At 43.6% G+C, this 18,254-nt stretch overlaps 1 protein-coding gene across 11 annotated transcripts in view; it reads left to right on the forward strand.

Annotated features, from left to right (window-relative positions):
- The window catches only part of CAPRIN2 (caprin family member 2), a 331,530-nt gene that overhangs the window by 271,392 nt on the left and 41,884 nt on the right, over positions 1 to 18,254 (forward strand). For all 11 annotated transcript variants that reach the window (XM_033952547.1, XM_033952545.1, XM_033952548.1 and 8 more), the window contains 2 exons: positions 8,736 to 8,913; positions 16,941 to 17,111. In XM_033952547.1, the coding sequence (XP_033808438.1) occupies positions 8,736 to 8,913; positions 16,941 to 17,111 (349 nt within the window). The remainder of the gene's footprint in view (positions 1 to 8,735; positions 8,914 to 16,940; positions 17,112 to 18,254) is intronic.

An 18,254-nucleotide genomic window follows, 5' to 3' on the forward strand; every position in this document is an offset into this window, starting at 1 on the left:
TTTATAAGCATTACAATTAAGTAAGAGTATTACACTTAAATAGAGAGCCCAGCAGTTCCCCTGCCTTACAGAGTCCAGAAGGAATTGAGTGTGAAGTTTCAGGGAAAGGCAGAGAGAGAGAGGGAGATGGTTTGATGTTTCGTGTTCCATAGATAAAGAGAAGGATAGACAGAGAGAGAGAGAGAGCTCAAGAGAGAACCAGAGTGCCAAGCCAAGAGATAGCTAGATAGAAAGAGAGAGAGAGGGCCAAGACCCCTCTCCTGATAGGAAAAGAGACACTGATAGTTCCATAGAAAAAGAGATAGATTGATAGAGCAGAGAGCATGCTTTTATACCTTGGAATCTTATTCTGACTAGAGAAAATATTGTATCTCCCAGTATCTTTCTGTTTAGAACTTGCAAACTGTTTGAGACAATGGTCCATTTAATTGATAAAGGAGAGTGTGACATCTGCAAGCATGGTGATGGGATTAGGTCTCTGGCTTCTTTGTTTCTTGATCTGTGCACTTGGACCTAAGCACCCTCTTAATCAGACATTAACACCTTTTAGCTAGTCATGATTCAATCAGGGAAACTTAAAACCATATCAGGGAAACTTAACACAGTCTCCCTGCACGAAGGGTCTATCTGCCTTCCCATGCCAGGGTCAGATTGATATAATCTCCCATAGGCCTCTAGGCTGACAGATTCCTTTTGGTTTTCTGATGGAAGAAATGCACTAGATTGGTTCTGAGCCTGTCTAAAATGTTTTCATCCACTTAACAGCAATAGCATTTACGATACCTGAAAATAACTTTATATTGCTGTTTTACCTGGTTCTAGCCCAATTAAAAGGTAATTCTGTTACATCCACTCCGGAGTCATTACAATAGGTCTTTCATTCCAACCCAGTGATGGAGGACTTATGCTAAAGGATTCTTAGGATTGCAGGGCAGACTTAGTTCTGAGGAATCTTTTTGAGGTGGCTTCTTTGGGTATTAAGGCGGTTGCAGCTGCCTCTTATGAGGCGTATGCTAATCAAACTAAGTTGCACTGTGATCCTTCAGTGGAGGACGATGCCTTCTCCCAGCTGGTGCTGGAAGAGGTTGATTATGTGTTAGGCAAAGTTTCAGCTTCCACTGTTTCGGCTAACAGAACACTGGATCCACCACTGGGCTGGAAATTTGGCTTCTAAGGTGACTCAGCAGGCTTCTTTTTAAGGGTCAAATGCTTTTGGGCAAGGGATTAGATGACCTGACGGCCAGTGTGGCAGACCGCTATCCTAAGTCCTTCCTGTTAACAAGCCTTGGCATGTTTCCAGGGGAGGTCATGGCAATTTTTGTCCCTCCCACAGGTTTCGCCAAGGCTCCTCAGGCTCGTCTGGCCAGATGTATTCCCAAAACTACAGATGCTTTTCCAACCTTAGACACAAACAGGCTTCGGGTTCTCACACCAGCACTTCATCTAAGAAGTCACAATGACACCAGGTCCTCAGCCACACCTCCTCGTATTGAAGGGCAGTTGACAGTGTTTATGCAGGAGTGGGAGCAAATCTCCTCAGACAATGGATGCTGGACATCATACAGCAGATACACAAGATAGACTTCTTCTGCCTCCCTCCAGATTTATTTTTGGACCCTCGGGTGAGAAGACTAGAGAAAGCACTCTGCAGCGTTTCTTAGACATTCAGGCTGTAGAACCAGTCCCCAAAAGCGAATTGAGCTCTGGCAAATACTCTTTACTTCATCATGCCAAAGAAAGGCTCAGAAGTCTGGAGACCCATTTTGGATCTCAAGTTGGTAAATGCTTTTCTGTGAATTCTGCACTATTGCATGGAAACAGTACATTCAGTCATTGCAGTGGTGACTTTGGGAGAATTTCTGGCTTCAGTGGATCTAATGGGAGCCTATATGCATTGTGACTGGGTGCGGCCAAGCTGGCTCAGCAAGTGGCCATCCCTAGTACATACAAACCTCAGCTGAGCGGTTTTGCGAGGTTCTTTTGGTAGCTTGGTATTGGTATAATAGAGTTCCAACAACAATGGTGCAGTTTCTTGGTATAAATTATTGTTCATAAATCATAAGCAAAACTTTCATACGGACTTTTCAGGTTTGTATTACCTTGTCTAGCATTTCAGCATTTAGAAAACAAAACAATTTGCAGTCCAAGCCATCAATCTCAGAAAAGAAAAAAAAAACTTGTCTAAACTGCAAACTTTTCTTCTGCCAGGCACAAACTCCCCCTTGAGGTTAAGCTTAGCAGCCCAAGGAAGGGATCCTCTCCTGTAGTTCCATTAACAAAAATAGCTGCCTGGTGGCTTGGAAGGATTCATCAAAATTTCAGCCATATATTGATCTGGTACACAATCCAATTTCTCCCAGCCCTCTTTATCATGAAAAAATTAACTTATCTCCGTTCCTTCCATGCTGGGCAAATCTGTTTCTTCTCCCTCCATATCGCAAGTAAGGTTGTCAGCAGCCATCTCACTATCTTGCCCAAACCCAGACTCACCCTTCTCATTAGCCTCTACCTCACCAACCTAGGCTTGTTGCCATGAGGTGGACTGTGATTTTCTGGCTCTCTGTTCTTGCAATCTGCTGCTTTCCATTCATGTAAACCTTTTCCTTTCTCTTCTTATATTTTAAGTTCTTGTAAACCGTGCCGAGCTCCACTTCCGTGGAGGGGATGTGGTATATAAACTTAAGGTTTAGTTTAGTTTAGTTTCAGCTTGCTGAAGGGCTCTGTCTTGCTGGGTCTGGAGCAGGTGTTGCCTCAGATGCTGGTCCTCGCACTCTCTGTAGCAAAGCTAAACCCTTTTCTTTCACTGCAGGGAGCAGATTAGTCCTCCCTGCAGGTGTGTTAGGGTAGCCTGCCCTCAGAACTTCACACCTGGCCTAAACCAGTTTGAGCTTGTTTGGGTGTGGCCAGTATTCCATTCCTGCTCATTCCTTTCCCTGGCCCTATAGCTACTGGGAGATGTAGTCTTTCCATCTGTTTTCCTACAACTGGCTTAGGTAAAGCTAAATCAGATCTGCTTGCTTTAGGCAGGGCTTTAAGAAGTTTCAAGGCTTGGCTTGTAAGTATTCTTAGGGGCTGCTTTGGGACTCACCTTAGCAGACTTAGGAATACTTTCAAAGATTTTAACCTCATTTCCCTCTTCTGACAAGGCTTCCTCGCTAGGAACAGGGGCCGCCCTGTGACAGCATATTCCTATCTTCCCCGGATACTGGAAGCATCTGAGATTTCGCGTTCTTCAACAGCATTTCTTGTTTGCAGCCCTACCCTTTGGGTTGGCAACGGCCACCCCACACCATAACCAAAGTGATGGCAGTGGTAGGCTGGTAGCAGTGTATCTCTGCAGAATGAGAGTCATGTTAATCCATACCTGGATGATTGGTTGATCAGGCCGCTGTCCCGACTTTAGTGTGAGTGGCAGTGGATATTTCTCTTGCTCTCGCTCTCGCGCTCTCTCTCGCTCTCGCTCTCTCTCCTGTAAACTTCAGGAAAAGCCTGCTGATTCCATCGCATACCTAGGAGTTTGGTTTGACACACTCCAAGACTTGTGTTTCAAACAGAAGCTCCAGAAACAGATCAAGGTGATCTTGATTCCCACAGCTTGGCAGTATCTACAGGTCCTGGGATCCATTTGCCTGGGCTCAGGCGCACATGTGGCTGCTGCAGCAGTCCTGGTGGTCACCGCAACATGATTACCTTCAATTGCCTCTTCCCTGGTTGGAGCTCCCTTAGAATCGGAGAGTGGATCACTCTGACGACAAATGATAGTCTCTTGGGCTGGGGGGCACATTGCTGAGATTGTTCAACCAGCAATTTTGAGGAAGAGGCCACCATCCCAGGATGGATCACCTTTCTCAAGCTCAGAGCCATTCTATTGGCGCTCAGAGATCTTTAAAACACCCTAGAAGGAAAGGCACTGAGGTTGTTTTCTGACAGTGCCACAACAGTAGTGTATGTGAAACAGGGAGTTACCAGAAGTGCCCTTAAGTCAGGAGGCTCAGATGCTGTTCTGGTGGGTGAAAGTTCACCTTCTAGCTCTTTCAGCTGCACATGTGTCGGTATAAACAATGTTTAGGTGAACTTTCTTAGTCCCCAAACCCTGGACCTGAGAGAATAGTCGCTCTTGCAGACAGTATTTCACCTCATTGCCAGTTGCAGGGGGTGAGATCTGTATGGACTTGCAAAGTCAAGTGCTTTTTCAGTTGAAGAAAAGAACCAAGAAGCTTAGGTCTCGATGCATACATTCAGCCCTGACCTACTCAGCTCCTTTACAGCTTTCTGCCCTTGACCCATGGTGGGTCGGGTCGTTCACAGGATTGCGACTTATCTGGGCCTTGTGGCCCTGGACTGGCCGCCTCATCCATGGTATGCAGACTAGAGAATGACACGGGGACAAATTTGTCCCTGCAGGAACTCAATTTCCTATCCCGTCGCTGTCCCTACCCCATTCCTGTAAGCTCTGTTTTAACTGCACAAGTCTCATACACTTGTGATTTTAAAGTATTTGAGGCTTGTACAGATGAGGACACGGATAGGAAAAGAACTTGCTGGGATGGGAAAATGAGTTCCCGCTGGGATGGGGAAAAATTTCTCCCTGTGTCATTCTCTAATTTGGACCTGGTTTCATCTTCAGTGAGATGAAAAGCATGGGCTCCCTTGTCATCACTGCCTTCAGTCAGGTGCCAGTATCTTTGGGAAACTCCCAGCAATATGGCCTTACAGCGAAGGAAGCGGTGGGGCCATTGGATGACCATGGAATAAAGGGAGTGCTAAAGGAAGACAAAGCCATTGCCGACAAACTGAACGCTTTTTTTTGCATCTGTATTTACCGAAGAGGTTATACACAACATACCAGAAGACAACAGGCTATACGCAGGAAACAAAGATGGGAAACTGACAGGGTTGATAGTCAGTCTAGAAGAGGCATTCAGGCAGATTGATAGGCTTAAAAACGATAAATCCCTGCGACCGGATGGCATCCATCTGAGGGTAATCAAGGGACTGAAAGGGGTTATAGCTGAACTGTTCCAACTAATAGCCAATCTGTCAATCAAATCGGGAAGGATTCCGGAAGGCTGGAAAGTAGCAAATGTTACGCTGATCTTCAAGAAAGATTCAAGGGAAGATCTGGGAAACTACAGACCGGTGAGTCTGACCTCGATACCGGGAAAGATGGTAGAGGCGCTGATAAAGGACCGCATCATTGATCGGTCTGATGAGGACCAGCCAGCACGGCTTCAGCAAAGGAAGATCTTGCTTGACGAACTTGTTGCACTTCTTCAAGGGAGTAAACAGGCGGATAGACAAGGGTGACCCGGTCGACATTGTATATCTAGATTTTCAGAAGGCATTCGACCAGGTCCCACATGAACAACTACCTTGAAAAATTGCGAGCCATGGAATCGAGGGTGAAATACTCAGGTGGATTAAAAACTGGCTGACAGATAGGAAAAAGAGTGGGTGGTAAATGGACAATACTCGGACTGGAAAAGCGTTAAGAGTGGAGTGCCGCAGGGTTCGGTGCTTGGACCCGTGCTATTCAACATATTTATAAACGACCTGGAAATTGGTACGACAAGTGAGGTGATAAAATTGCAGACGATATGAAGTTATTTAGAGTAGTGAAGACACAGAAGGATTGCGAAGACCTGCAACATGACATAAACATGTTCGAGAAATGGGCTGCAACATGGCAAATGAGGTTTAACATGGATAAGTGTAAGGTGATGTATGTCGGTAACACATCTTATACATGAGTACAGGATATCCAGTGCAATATTCAGAGAGACCCCCGAGGAAAGAGACTTGGGAGTACTGGTCGACAAGTCAAGCCATCCGCGCAATGCGCGGCGGTGGCAGCGAAAAGGGCGAACAGAATGCTAGGAATGATTAAGAAGGGGATCACAAACAAATTGGAGAAGGTTATCATGCCGCTGTACCAGTTCCATCTTTCTGTTAATTTGGTAATCTACCTGAAATACTGCATCCAGCACTCGTCGCCATACATGAAGGATACAGTACTATTCGAAAGGGTCTAGAGAAGAGCGACTAAAATGGTTAAGGGGCTGGAGGAGTTGCCGTACAGTGAGAGATTAGAGAAACGGCCTCCTCTCCCTTGAAAAGAGGAGACTGACGGGGGACATGATCGAAACATTCAAGATAATGAAAGGAATAGACTTAGTAGATAAAGACAGGTTGTTCACCCTCTCCAAGGTAGGGAGAACGAGAGGGCACTCCCTAAAGTTAAAAGGGGATAGATTCCGTACAAACATAAGGAAGTTCTTCTTTTCCTGGAGAGTGGTAGAAATCTGGAATGCTCTTCCAGAGTCTGTTATAGGGGAAAACATCTTCCAGGGATTCAAGACAAAGTTAGACAAGTTCCTGCTGAACCAGAACGTAAGCAGGTAAGGCTAGACTCAGTTAGGGCACTGGTCTTTGACCTACGGGCCGCTGCGGGAGCAGACTGTTGGGCATGATGGACCACTGGTCTGACCCAGTAGTGGCAATTTTTATGTTCTTATGACTCTTGAGCACAAAGCCTTGACTCAGGCTACTCTGATATAGTTATTGCCACTCTTTTGAAGTCCAAGAAGCCATCTACTATATTGGCTTATGCCAAGACTTGGCAAGCTTTCCACTAGTTTTGTGCCAAAGGCTAGGTGGAACCATTGCAGGCTCTGATTCGGTTGTCTTAGCTAGATAATGACATGGACAAATTTTTCTCCATCCCCAAAGGAATTCAATTTCCCCATCTTGTCCCTGTCCCCATTCCTGTAAGCTCTTCCTTAACCTTCACAAGCCTCAAATACTTGTGATTTTAAAGTGTTTGATGCTTGTGCAGATGAGGACAGAGCTTCATGGAATGGGGCAGGGACAGGAAAAGAACTCTCTGGGATAATAAAATGAGTTCTCGCCAGGACGGGGAAAAATTTGTTCCCGTGTTATTCTGTAGTCTTAGTCTTCTTGCAGGCCGGTCTAGACAGGGGCCTGGTGTTAACTTCCTCAATGCGTAGGTGGTAGGCCTCTCCTGCTTCAGAATTCACAATTGGCTCCTCTTCTACTTACAGCTCATCCTGATGTGACGGGATTCTTTAGGGGGTGATTCATATATATCCTCCTCTGTCAGTCCTTTCCTACATACAATCTCAATATTGTGCTGAAAGGTTTGATTGAACCTCCTTTTAAGCCACACAAGGAGGCGTCTCTACTGGATCTTATTTGTCAAGGCTATTTTCCTTATGTCAATTGTCTTGGCATACTTTGGAACTGCAGGTCCTTTCTTGTAGAAAACCTTTTCTTCGGTTCATAGAGGTGGGAGTGTCCTTCCATACAGTTCCTTCCTTCCTTCCTCCTAAAAGTGGTTTCCAAGTTTTATGTGAACCAGGAAGTTAGTCTGTCTGCATTTTGTTCTACGGGATTAGAAAAGAAGGATAAGCTTTTGTTTCACTATTTGGAAAGGTCCAATGACTTCTGTCTCTCAGATCTGTATGTCCTGACAGGGCAGGCCAACTTCTAAGGTCTCTATTGATCGATGGATCTGCATAGCCATCTCATCACCCTACATTAGCTTTGGCAAACAGCCGCTGGTTTTGTTCAAATCCCACTTGACTAGAGGAGTCTCAAGCAATTAATCCAGCCAAAATTTGTAGAGCAGCCACTTGGTCGTCTCTTCATACTTTTACCAGATTTACAGAATGAATGTTGCGGCTCAGTCAGACTCTGCATTAGGGGCATCGGTGTTACGGGCAGGCATTTTTTTCCACTCTAGGCATTTCCATTGCTTTGATATGTCACCTGTTGTAATGACTCCTGGAGTGGATGTAACAGAATGGAAGGTAAGGTTCTTACCTTTGGTAATCTTTCTGTTAATCCATGAAGGAATCGTTGGAGCCTGCCCTCAACCTACTCTGTCTATTGTTTCGCCTGCATGTCTGCCTCAGATGTTTCTCCTTTTAGACCTCAGTATCTTCCAGCCAGAAGACAGGAACCTATGGAGAATCCTTTTGTATATGTGAGTACATATCTTTCCAAAGACATGCTTCCAATTTGTGCTTGTTACACACAGCAGGTTGGTTCTGTGTTGTTGCCATGTTATCTTTTCTATTGCCTGTTTATTAATTATTTCTTTATATTGTAGAGCAGAACAGAATGAAGTTGTGTAGCGGGGCGTTCCCTGTGCCCCCTTGGTGTCTGTTTTGTTCCAGTCCTCTTTGGTTGCTTTTGGATGGTACTGGAGGGGGCTCTATTTTTTTGCCAAGTGGGAGGAGAAGAGGAGAGAAAGTGCTGGATTTCTGCAATACCCGGTTCGTGGGTTGGAATGAAAGACCTGTTGTATGACTCCTTCATGGATTAACAGAAAGACGTTTACCAAAGTTAAGAAACCAATATTCCATTATAAAGCAAGCCATGAGCATCGGCTGTTTTGGTTTTTTTTTCAACTTCCTAATATAGCTGGTCAGTGTAATATTTTAGTAGTGAAGGAGTAGCCTAGTGGTTAGTACAGCGACCTGAGACCCTGGGGAACTGGGTTCAGTTCCCACTGCAGCTCTTTGTTTTACCTGGACAGTCACTTAATCCTCCATTGCCCCACGTACAAAATAAATACCTGTATGTAATGTGTAAATTGCTTTGATTGTAACCACAGAAAGGTGGAATATCAAGTCCATCCCCTTTCCCCTAGATGAACGGAAAGCTGTAGCACCTGTATTAGTGTTTAATGCAAACTTGTTTTAAATTTTCAGATATTCAAGGTGAATGCTCCACTGTCTTTTCATAAAGATTCTGATCCAAAAGATGAACCTGCATACCCTACAAGCTACAATCAAACGTTTGCTACAAGCAGTACTCAAACACTACCTCATTATGTACCACAGCCTAATAATGAGCAAAATTCTGTGTCTCATGAGATTGTATCAGCAGGTGAGGCTACTGGAAAACTGCATGCTTGCCAGCTTCCCTGGAATTTTGTGAAAAGTATGGGCGTGTATTGCAGTGGTGTTTAGTACCACAGTAACATAGTAAATGATAGCAGAAAGATCTGTTGGTCTGCCCAACAAGGTGGCCAGAGCCACACTTGCCACTCTGTGCAGGTGTCAGTTGTGAAGTCACCATGCCATCCATATAGGCAGCCAAACATGATGGGATGATGCATTATTATAACCAAGACTTCAAGTATTTCTGATTGTATTCAACTTACCAGTCAAATGCCTCCCCCCGCCCCCAAGCTGTACAGCACCCACATTTGCAGTATGTGACACTAAAATGATCTAATACTGGTGTTGGCAACTTCATCTCAAATGGGCGGACATAGAAATCTGTCTGGCATTAGCTTCAGTTCCCATTACTCCTTCCCAAGATAACATCTCAACAGCAATGTTGTGTATCCATTCTCTTTCTGTTTAAGCATCCCCAGTCTCTCTCATACATTTCTGAAATCACTTGCCATTTTTTCACTCTACCTCCTTTCTTGGAAAGGCAGTCCAGGCATCCACCAACTTCTGAAAAAGTATTTCCTACTATTACCCCCTAAGACTGCCTCCCATCAACTTCCATCCATGTTCTCTAGATCTACCACCCTTTCATCTTTGGAAGAGATTTGTATGAAAATATATATATATACTAGTGTTTAAGCCTGTTACATTAATGAGTGCTAGAATATGTCTTTCTTTCTGTCTCCCTCCCTCCCTCTGTCTGTCTTTCTATCTTTTTCTCTCTCTCCCTGCCCTGTCTATCTTTGTCTCTCTCTCTCTCTCTCTCTCTCTTTCTCTCTTTCTCTCTTTCTCTCTTTCTCTCTCTCTCTCTCTCTCTCTCTCTTTCTCTTTCTTTCTCTCTCCCTGGCCCCGTTTGTTTGTGTCTGTCTGTCTTTCTTTCTGTCTCTCTCCCTGGCCCCCTGTTTTCTGTCTGTCTTTCTCGTGCGCTGAGATGCTTCAGCTCCAGCCCCCTTCTCCCACCTACCCTTAAATCACTCATTTTGCCTCCTGCTAGTCATTTCCACCATCCCCAGCCTGAATAATAGCCGGATGCTGAGTGTCGGTATGTTTGCTTCTCTGTTATTCTTGTGCTCTCCTTGGTCTTGTTAGATGGAGTGAGGGCAGGAGGGGGGAGTCGCCGTTGTGGTGGTCTGTGTTTCCGTATGCGCAGTAGAAAGAGCCACCGTCACCAAGGGAGGGCGATGGGGAAACTGCCACTGGCTCCTTCTACTGCGCATGCACGGAGGCACAGAGATTGAAGTGCGCATGCGCGCTAAATGTTTTATTATAGCGGATATATATATATTTCAATCTTATTTATTCAATTTCTGAGAAAAAATAATCAGATACAACAATGCAACACAAAGCAAAATTGCCAGATACAGTAAAATATAAGGGAAAGTACAAAGACTAACTAATTAGGCAACTACCCACCCCCACCCCTAATCCCCAAAAATGCCAGAATGTGGGGGAAGACATCAAAACTCAAGTCAAGGGCAACCAATTAAGACTCGGCTGCGTGCATGGGGAGTCAAGGTGTCCAAAAAGGGCTGCCAAATAGTCAAATAGTAAGCTGGTATCCCAGTCAGACAAATGCATAGCTTCCATAGTCAAGAGGTGGAGCATATAAGAGAACTAATGTCCATAAGTTGGAGTCAAGGGACCCACCCAATGGAAAAGGAGAACTTTCAGGTCCAAGAGAATAGCCCATTGAAGAAAGCCCTTTAGGCTTTTGGGTATAGGTTGTTGAAGAGCCAAAACAAACTATAACTATTGTAGTACCATCTGGTTTGTCACATGCAGCTGACCCTGGAGAAGATAGACCAGAAAGTTCATACTGGAGGACACTCCCAAAACATGAGACAGGGTGGCCTTGGGATGTCCAGACTTCAGGCAAGTGCCCGCAGAGACGAGTGTTGCTCTAAATGCATATCAATATGCTATATATAACCTACAAAGAAATTTATAGCCCATTTCAAAATAAGATATGTCGGGCAAAAGGCCATGTAGCAATTTAAAGAAGCATTGTATATAATGGCCTTGCAATTTAATCTTCAATTCAGAATTCCAAGCCTGGGCCACCCAAGCATAATTCAAGGAAGAAGAAAAGTTCAAAAGGAATGGCAGAAATATTTAAGGGGGTACCATCAGCTAGACATCTAGCCAGTAAACATCGGATAGGCTTTCATAGGTTGCAGCATCAGTAAGGACTTGATGCAAGTAAGAAATGTTCCCCCTCCAATCTGCCAGAAATCCAGCTACTGTCATCCCTGGTAGAAAGGATCCATTCCCACAAATAGGCAGGAGAGGGGTGGCTTGAAAATCTAACTTCATCTGGACACATACTTGCCACCAGGTGGATCTCAAGGGAGCAAGAAAAAATAATAAGCGTTCCCCAGTACAGCAGTCAAAAGTCGAGGTGAATGCTAAAGTTAGCTAAAATGATATGGCTTCCAAAACTGGTTTGTCTCTGTCATACTTTTCTTGGACTCTGGTAGAATTACAATCATGAATATAGCTCTTATGGCAAGCCTTAATAAAGCGCTGCATAGGCAACAATCCCAAGCTTCCCCGATCGATCGGCAGAGCCACCAACCACAGAGAAAGACTGGATCAGCCACCCGACCAAAGGAACCCACGTAACATTTTATCCAAATGACGCTCCACACTCTGAAAAAAGTTCAAAGGCAGCATTTGATAGATATACAGCCATTGAAGAAGTATCATCATATTACAAAGGGCAATATGCCCCAGTAAAGATATGAGGTAATGCCTCCATGTCAACAGGCGTAATTTGGATTTAAACAATAAGGGCTGGATGTTAAAATTGTGCAGGTGAGTCCTATTCTGCGGAATCATAATCCCCAAATACACAACTTTCCTGGGTGCCCAAGTTAATGGGACGGGGCAATTCCATTGTGCTGGCAAGGTTGGTTGGAACGGAAGGGCCACAGACTTCTCACAGTTCAACAAGAAACCAGATTGAAAACCATACTCAGCCAAGGCGTGAAGCAGATGAGGCAAAGAGTGTTCCAGGTTTGTCAAGATAAGCATCAGATCATCTGCAAAGGCCAGGGCTTTCAATTCATAGCCGGCAACGTGAAGGCCTGTGATGTGGACATACCACTTCAAAGTTCTCAATAAAGGCTCTAGATACAAAAGAAACAGTAACAGGGAGAGGGGACATCCCTGACAGGTCCCCCTCGAGAAAGCAAAGGAGGTAGTGCAAGTCCCATTAATGAAAATCAGTGCTTGAGGGCTAGTATATAAAGTATGCAAAATATCCAGAAACCAACCAGTTATTCCCATATGAGACAGGGCAGAAAAGAGGAAGGACCATTCCTCCCGGTCGAAGGCTTTGTCTGCATATAGACTGGCCAACAACTCAGGCATTGCTGTCACCTAGCCTGCTACCAGAGCAGTCAAAACCTTTTGTATATTAAGCACAGATTAGTGGCTGCGTACATACTCGACCTGTTCCTCTCCTATGAGCAGTGGTAAAAAGGGCGCCAATCTATCTGCCAACACCCATGCAAAAATCTTAAGGTAAACGTTGAGTAAAGAGATGAGGTGCTAAGACTCAACATAGAGGATCCTTACCTGGTTTCAGGATAAGGGTAATAAGGGCATCTGTGGCACCTGGAGGAAAGGAAGCACCATCCAAACAACTATTGAAATAACGAACAAACGATCCCAGAAGATAAGGTATACATATTCAGGGCTTCAAATCTCTCCTCATACGCCTTTTGGCACAAACCTCCTATCGTTGCTCTCCTCTGGACTGCTTCAAGTCTTATGTCCTTCACCAGATACGTCTCCAAAACTGAACACAAAACTCCAAGTGGGGCCTCACCAATGGACCTGTACATGGGCATCAACACCTTCTTTCGTCTACTGGTTACGCCTCTCTTTATACAGCCTAGCATCCTTCTGGCAGTAGCCACTGCATTGCCGCAATGTTTTTTCACCTTTAGATCTTCGGACACTATCACCCCAAGTTACCTCTCTCTGTCTGTGCATATCAGCCTCTCATCTACCAGCATATACGGTCCCTGCCGATCCCCAAATGCATTACTCTGCATTTCTTTGCATTGAATTTTAGTTGCCAGATTTTAGACCATTCCTCTTAACTTTTGCAGATCCTTTTTCATGTTTTCCACTCCCTCCATAGTGTCTACTCTGTTACAAGTCTTGGTATCATCCGCAAAAAGGCAAACCTTTCCTTCTATCCTTTCAGCAATATCACTCAAACATATTTAACAGGATCGGCCCCTGCACCGAACCCTGAGGGGACTACACTACTCACATTTCCAAGCGACTTCTATTAACCACCACTCTCTGGCATCTGTCAGACAACCAGTTTCTAATCTAGTTCACCACTTTGGTCCTAATGTCAGCTCTTCAAGTTTGTTCAAGAGCCTCCTATGAGGAACCGTGTCAAAGGCTTTGCTGAAATAGAAGTAAATGACATCTAGCATATGTCCTTGATCCAGTTCTTTGGTCACCCAATCAAAAAATTCAAGCAGGTTCTTTTGGCACGATTTACCTTTTTGTAAAGCCATGTTGCCTCGGATCCTGTAGCCCATTAGATCTAGGAAGTCCACTATCCTTTCTTTCAGCAACACTTCCATTATTTTTCTAACAACCAAAGTGAGGCTTACCAAGCTTCAAGTTTCAAGTTTTATTTAAAATTTGATATATCACTTTAAATAAATTACCTAAGCGGTGTACAATGTTAAAACTATTAAAATCCAGGGGAAGACATCAAATAACCAGACTTTACTGACATACAAGATACAAATTGGATTAGGGGGGAAGTACAATTTATAATAGGAAAGAAAGAACGTAAAAGGTCAACACACTGGGAAGGGTATACTATACATATTCAGGGCTTCCAGTCTCCCCTCATACTTTTGTGAATAGGGACCACATTCACTCTTCTCCAGTTCCGAGGAACCACTCCCATCTCCAGAGATTTGTTGAACAAATCTTTAATAGGACCCACAAGAACCTCTGTGAGCTCCCTCAGTATCCTGGGATGAATGCCATCTGGTCCCATTGCTTTGTCCATCTTCAGTTTTTCAAGTTGTTCATAAACACTTTCCTCTGTGAACGGCGCAGAATATACTCCATTTTCTTGTGTGACTTTGCCAGACAATCTCAGTCCTTCTCTGGGATTTTATTCTGTGAACACAGAACAGAAGTATTTGTTTAGCACGTTTGGTTTTTCTTCATCACTCTCCACATATCAGTTCCTAGCATCTTTTAGTTTAGCAATTCCATTTTTCATCTTCCTCCTTTCACTAATATATCTGAGAATTTTACCTCCCATTTTTTACATTTTTAGCCATTTGCTCTTCCACCTGCGCTTTCGCCAGACATATCTCTCTCTTGGCTTCTTTCAGTTTTACCCAGTAGTCCTTTCTATACTCCTCTTCTTGAGATTTTATATTTCAGGAACACCAACTTTTTTGCCTTTATTTTCTCTGCCACTATTTTGGAGAACCATATCGGTTTCCTTTTTATCTTGTTTTTATTTATTTAGTTCAAATAAAGGTCCTTAGCCATTTTTATTGCTCCTTTCAGCTTAGACCACTGTTTTTCCACTTCTTTTATGTCCTCCACTTCTCTTAGGTCCTCCCTTCCTAATAACTCTTTCTTCAGGTACTCCCCCATTTTATTAAAGTCCGTACGTTTGAAATCTAGGACTTTGAGTATTGTGCGGCTGCTCTCCACCCGTTTGATTGCTACTTCCCAGGTGAGCACCCACTTGAACATTAGAGATACTCTCCCCATTTGTGAGGACCAGATCCAATATCGCTTTTCCCCTCGTGGGTTCCATCACTATTTGTCTGAGCAGAGCCTCTTGAAAGGCATCCACAATCTCCCTACTTCTTTCCGTTTTCGCAGACGGAACTTTTCAGTCCACATCTGGCAGGTTGAAGTCTCCCAACAGCAGCACCTGTTTCTTTCCAAACTTTTAGATATCCACAATCAGATCTTTTATCAATTTTCTGCGATTGAGTCAGTGGTCTGTAGACTACACCCACGTAGATAAGAAGTTCCATCTTCTCTTTTCAGAGTGATCCCTATCGCTTCTTCCTCTCCCCAGGTCCCTTACATTTGTCAATTGGATATTGATCTTTAAATAGAGAGCTACTCCTCCACCTTTTTGACTATTTCTGTCCTTCCTAAAAAGATTGTTTGCATCCCATCCATGGGATTCACTTAACCATGTCTCTGTGATAGCAACAATATCCAGGTCTTGCAGATCATGAACTTTATTGCTTAGACTGCGAGCATTTGTGGTAATTGCTTTCCAGCAATTTTTCAGTGGTAATCTCCTTTTTCATAAGAACATAAGAATTGCCGCTGCTGGGTCAGACCAGTGGTCCATCATGCCCAGCAATCCGCTAAAGCGGCGGCCCTCTGGTCAAAGACCAGCACCCTAACTGAGACTAGCCCTACCAGCGCCCATTCTTGTTCAGCAGGAACTTGTCTAACTTTGTCTTGAATCCCTGGAGGGTGTTTTCCCCTTTAACAGCTTCCAGAAGAGCGTTCCAGCTTTCTACTACTCTCTGGGTGAAGAAGAACTTCCTTACTTTTGTACGGAATCTATCCCCTTTCAACTTTTAGAGAGTGCCCTCTCGTTCTCCCTACCTTGGAGAGGGTGAACAATCTCTCTTTCCCTACCAAGTCTATTCCCTTCATTATCTTGAATGTTTCGATAATGTTTCGATCATGTCTCCTCTCAATCTCCTCTCTTCAAGGGAGAAGAGGCCCAGTTTCTCTAATCTTTCGCTGTACGGCAGCTCCTCCAACCCCTTAACCATCTTAGTCGCTCTTCTCTGGACCCTTTCTAGTAGTACCATGTCCTTCATGTACTGCGACCAATGCTGGACGCAGTACTCCAGGTGAGGGCACACCATGGCCGGGTACAGTGGCATGATAACCTTCTCTGATCTGTTTGTGATCCCCTTCTTTATTATTCCTAGCATTCTGTTTGCCCTTTTTGCCGCCACTGTAAATTGCATGGACGGCTTTATCGACTTGTCGATCAGAACTCCCATATAGTTTTTGTTTCGTTTCACTTCCTGTTGCAATGCTAAGTGAGTTGCTAATATTGTGTATGTTGTAATCTTTACTACCATCACATCTTGTCTCTTGCTTGGGGTGGCCTCTATAATTGTCCTTCATACGTATGTCACCCCCACCTTCTAGTTTAAATGCCTTGAAGCATATTGCTTGAATTTCTTGGCTAGGATTCTTTTTTCTGCCATAGTAAGGTGCAGCCCATCATTACAATATAATGTCTTGTTTTTCCATGTATTGCCCCATCCTCCTATGTAACTAAAGCCTTCTTGATGACACCAGGCTTTGAGCCACCTATTGAAGTTCTCAGTGTTATGTACTCATTTCACACCCTTTCCATAAGTAGGCAGTACTTCTGAAAAAGCTACAGTCTTTATAAAAGTTTTTAACTCCTCTTCCAGTTCCTGAAAGGCTTTCTGTGCTGCAGGTAGGTTATTGTTGGCTAGGTCATTTGTTCAGAGGTAGATAACATCAGTGTTCAAAAGCTTTGCTTCTTCCCTAATTACAATAAGTATTTGTCTGGTATTCCTGGTAGCTGAGGATCCCGGAAGGCATTTCACTTCTTTGAGTTCCTTGCCCTGTGTTCCAAGGTTGATCCCTCTGATGATGGAATCCCCTCCCCCCCCAGCAGTAATACTTTTCTGGTTTGAGCTTTTTTATGTGTATTTTGGGGATGCTTTTCTTCACAAGTTACGTTCACTGATTCTAGTTCCCTCTAAGTTCTTTTATTTTGAGCTTTTTTATATGTGCTTTGGGAGTGCAACAATTGTGAAGGTGGATGTTTCTGTGCCACATGCCACAGTCTACCTGAGACTACCATGATCCATTTATTCCTGGGTTGTTTTTATTCTTTTCTTTCTTTCTATTTTTTTTTTTTTTTAACAGCCAGTACTGGTCAGCCTGAGGGAAATGTTCCTGTGAACAGCAATGCTGCCTCTTATCCAGTACAAACTGCTTACCTCAGAGCTTCCCAACCATTTAACAATCGTGGCTTGGTTAGAGGAGCTTCTCGAGGTACAAGAGCCAATTCGTATCGACCACTCAGTGGATTTAAAGGTAAGATTTTACCTTGTTTTGATTTTAAATTTTTTGAATAGCTTGGCATAAATAAGAGTGCTTTATAGAATATGTGCATTTCCTTATCTAACGTTATTTCAATCAGCTCAGTCACCTTTCCCCAGTGATCAGCTGGGGTCTGCTATGTGTCAAGCCTGCTGTAACTAGATGTGTATGCATGTTGGGATTAGGTCAGGTTAGTAGAAGTTATGCTGTAGTGCTAAATAGGAATTGTTCTTCTGAGACGAGCAGAGGCACCATACCTGGGGTCAGTCCTCTGGATGCTCGGTGCCAGAGATGCTTTCTTTTTTTATAGTCTGTTTACTGTTGGGTGAAATTTTTCAAATAAACATTAAACAAGAATGACAGTGTGAGCTCTTAATATCTATGATTTAAAAAGTTTGATCATTTTGCATTAAATTTAGACAAGGATTATTTAGCAATATATATATATTCGAATTTTTCGAGCATTCCTGATTCACAATTTCACTTATCTGTGGTTGCATGCATTGTGACAGCTGTTTGCCATTCGCACCAAATGTTCACCACCAAGCATCAAGAGAATGAGTTAGAAGCATAAGAGAGTGAGTTACAAACATGTGCAGATACAGCTCCAAAGAAAAAGAAGCATGTCATGTGTCTTGAGTGACAAAATATGCGTTTTAGACAGTCTTTGTTCTGGCAAGTCTATTTCTGCTGTCAGCTAAGAGTTTAATGTGAATGAATCCACAGTCTGATCCATCCTGCAAAAAGAGGAAGATATTTGTTGGTCTGATCATGAAGCTGTACTGGAAAGTTCCAAAACATCTGTGATTCATGATCAGTCAGTGGAAAAGATGGAGAAGCGGCTAAATTTCAGACATTTACAAACGCATCACCCAGAGGCAGGAAAACGTGAAACCCTTTTCTATGAGTTCATGTTAGCTAATGTGTTTTAAAAAAGCAATATGTGCTAAAAACTTAAGCCTTTCTAGGGAGGCAGGTTCAGCTAACCTAACGAAGCTGCTGAGAAATTTAAATCATACCTAAATATAATTGAAGAAAAAGGATATGTACCAGAGGAGGCATTTAGTGTGGATGAGACTGGCTTGTTTTACAAGCAGACAGGGAAGTAGACATATAATCTAATATAATAAAATGCTA

Source organism: Geotrypetes seraphini, chromosome 7, assembly GCF_902459505.1.
Source record: "Geotrypetes seraphini chromosome 7, aGeoSer1.1, whole genome shotgun sequence".
NCBI classification, from domain to species: domain Eukaryota; kingdom Metazoa; phylum Chordata; class Amphibia; order Gymnophiona; family Dermophiidae; genus Geotrypetes; species Geotrypetes seraphini.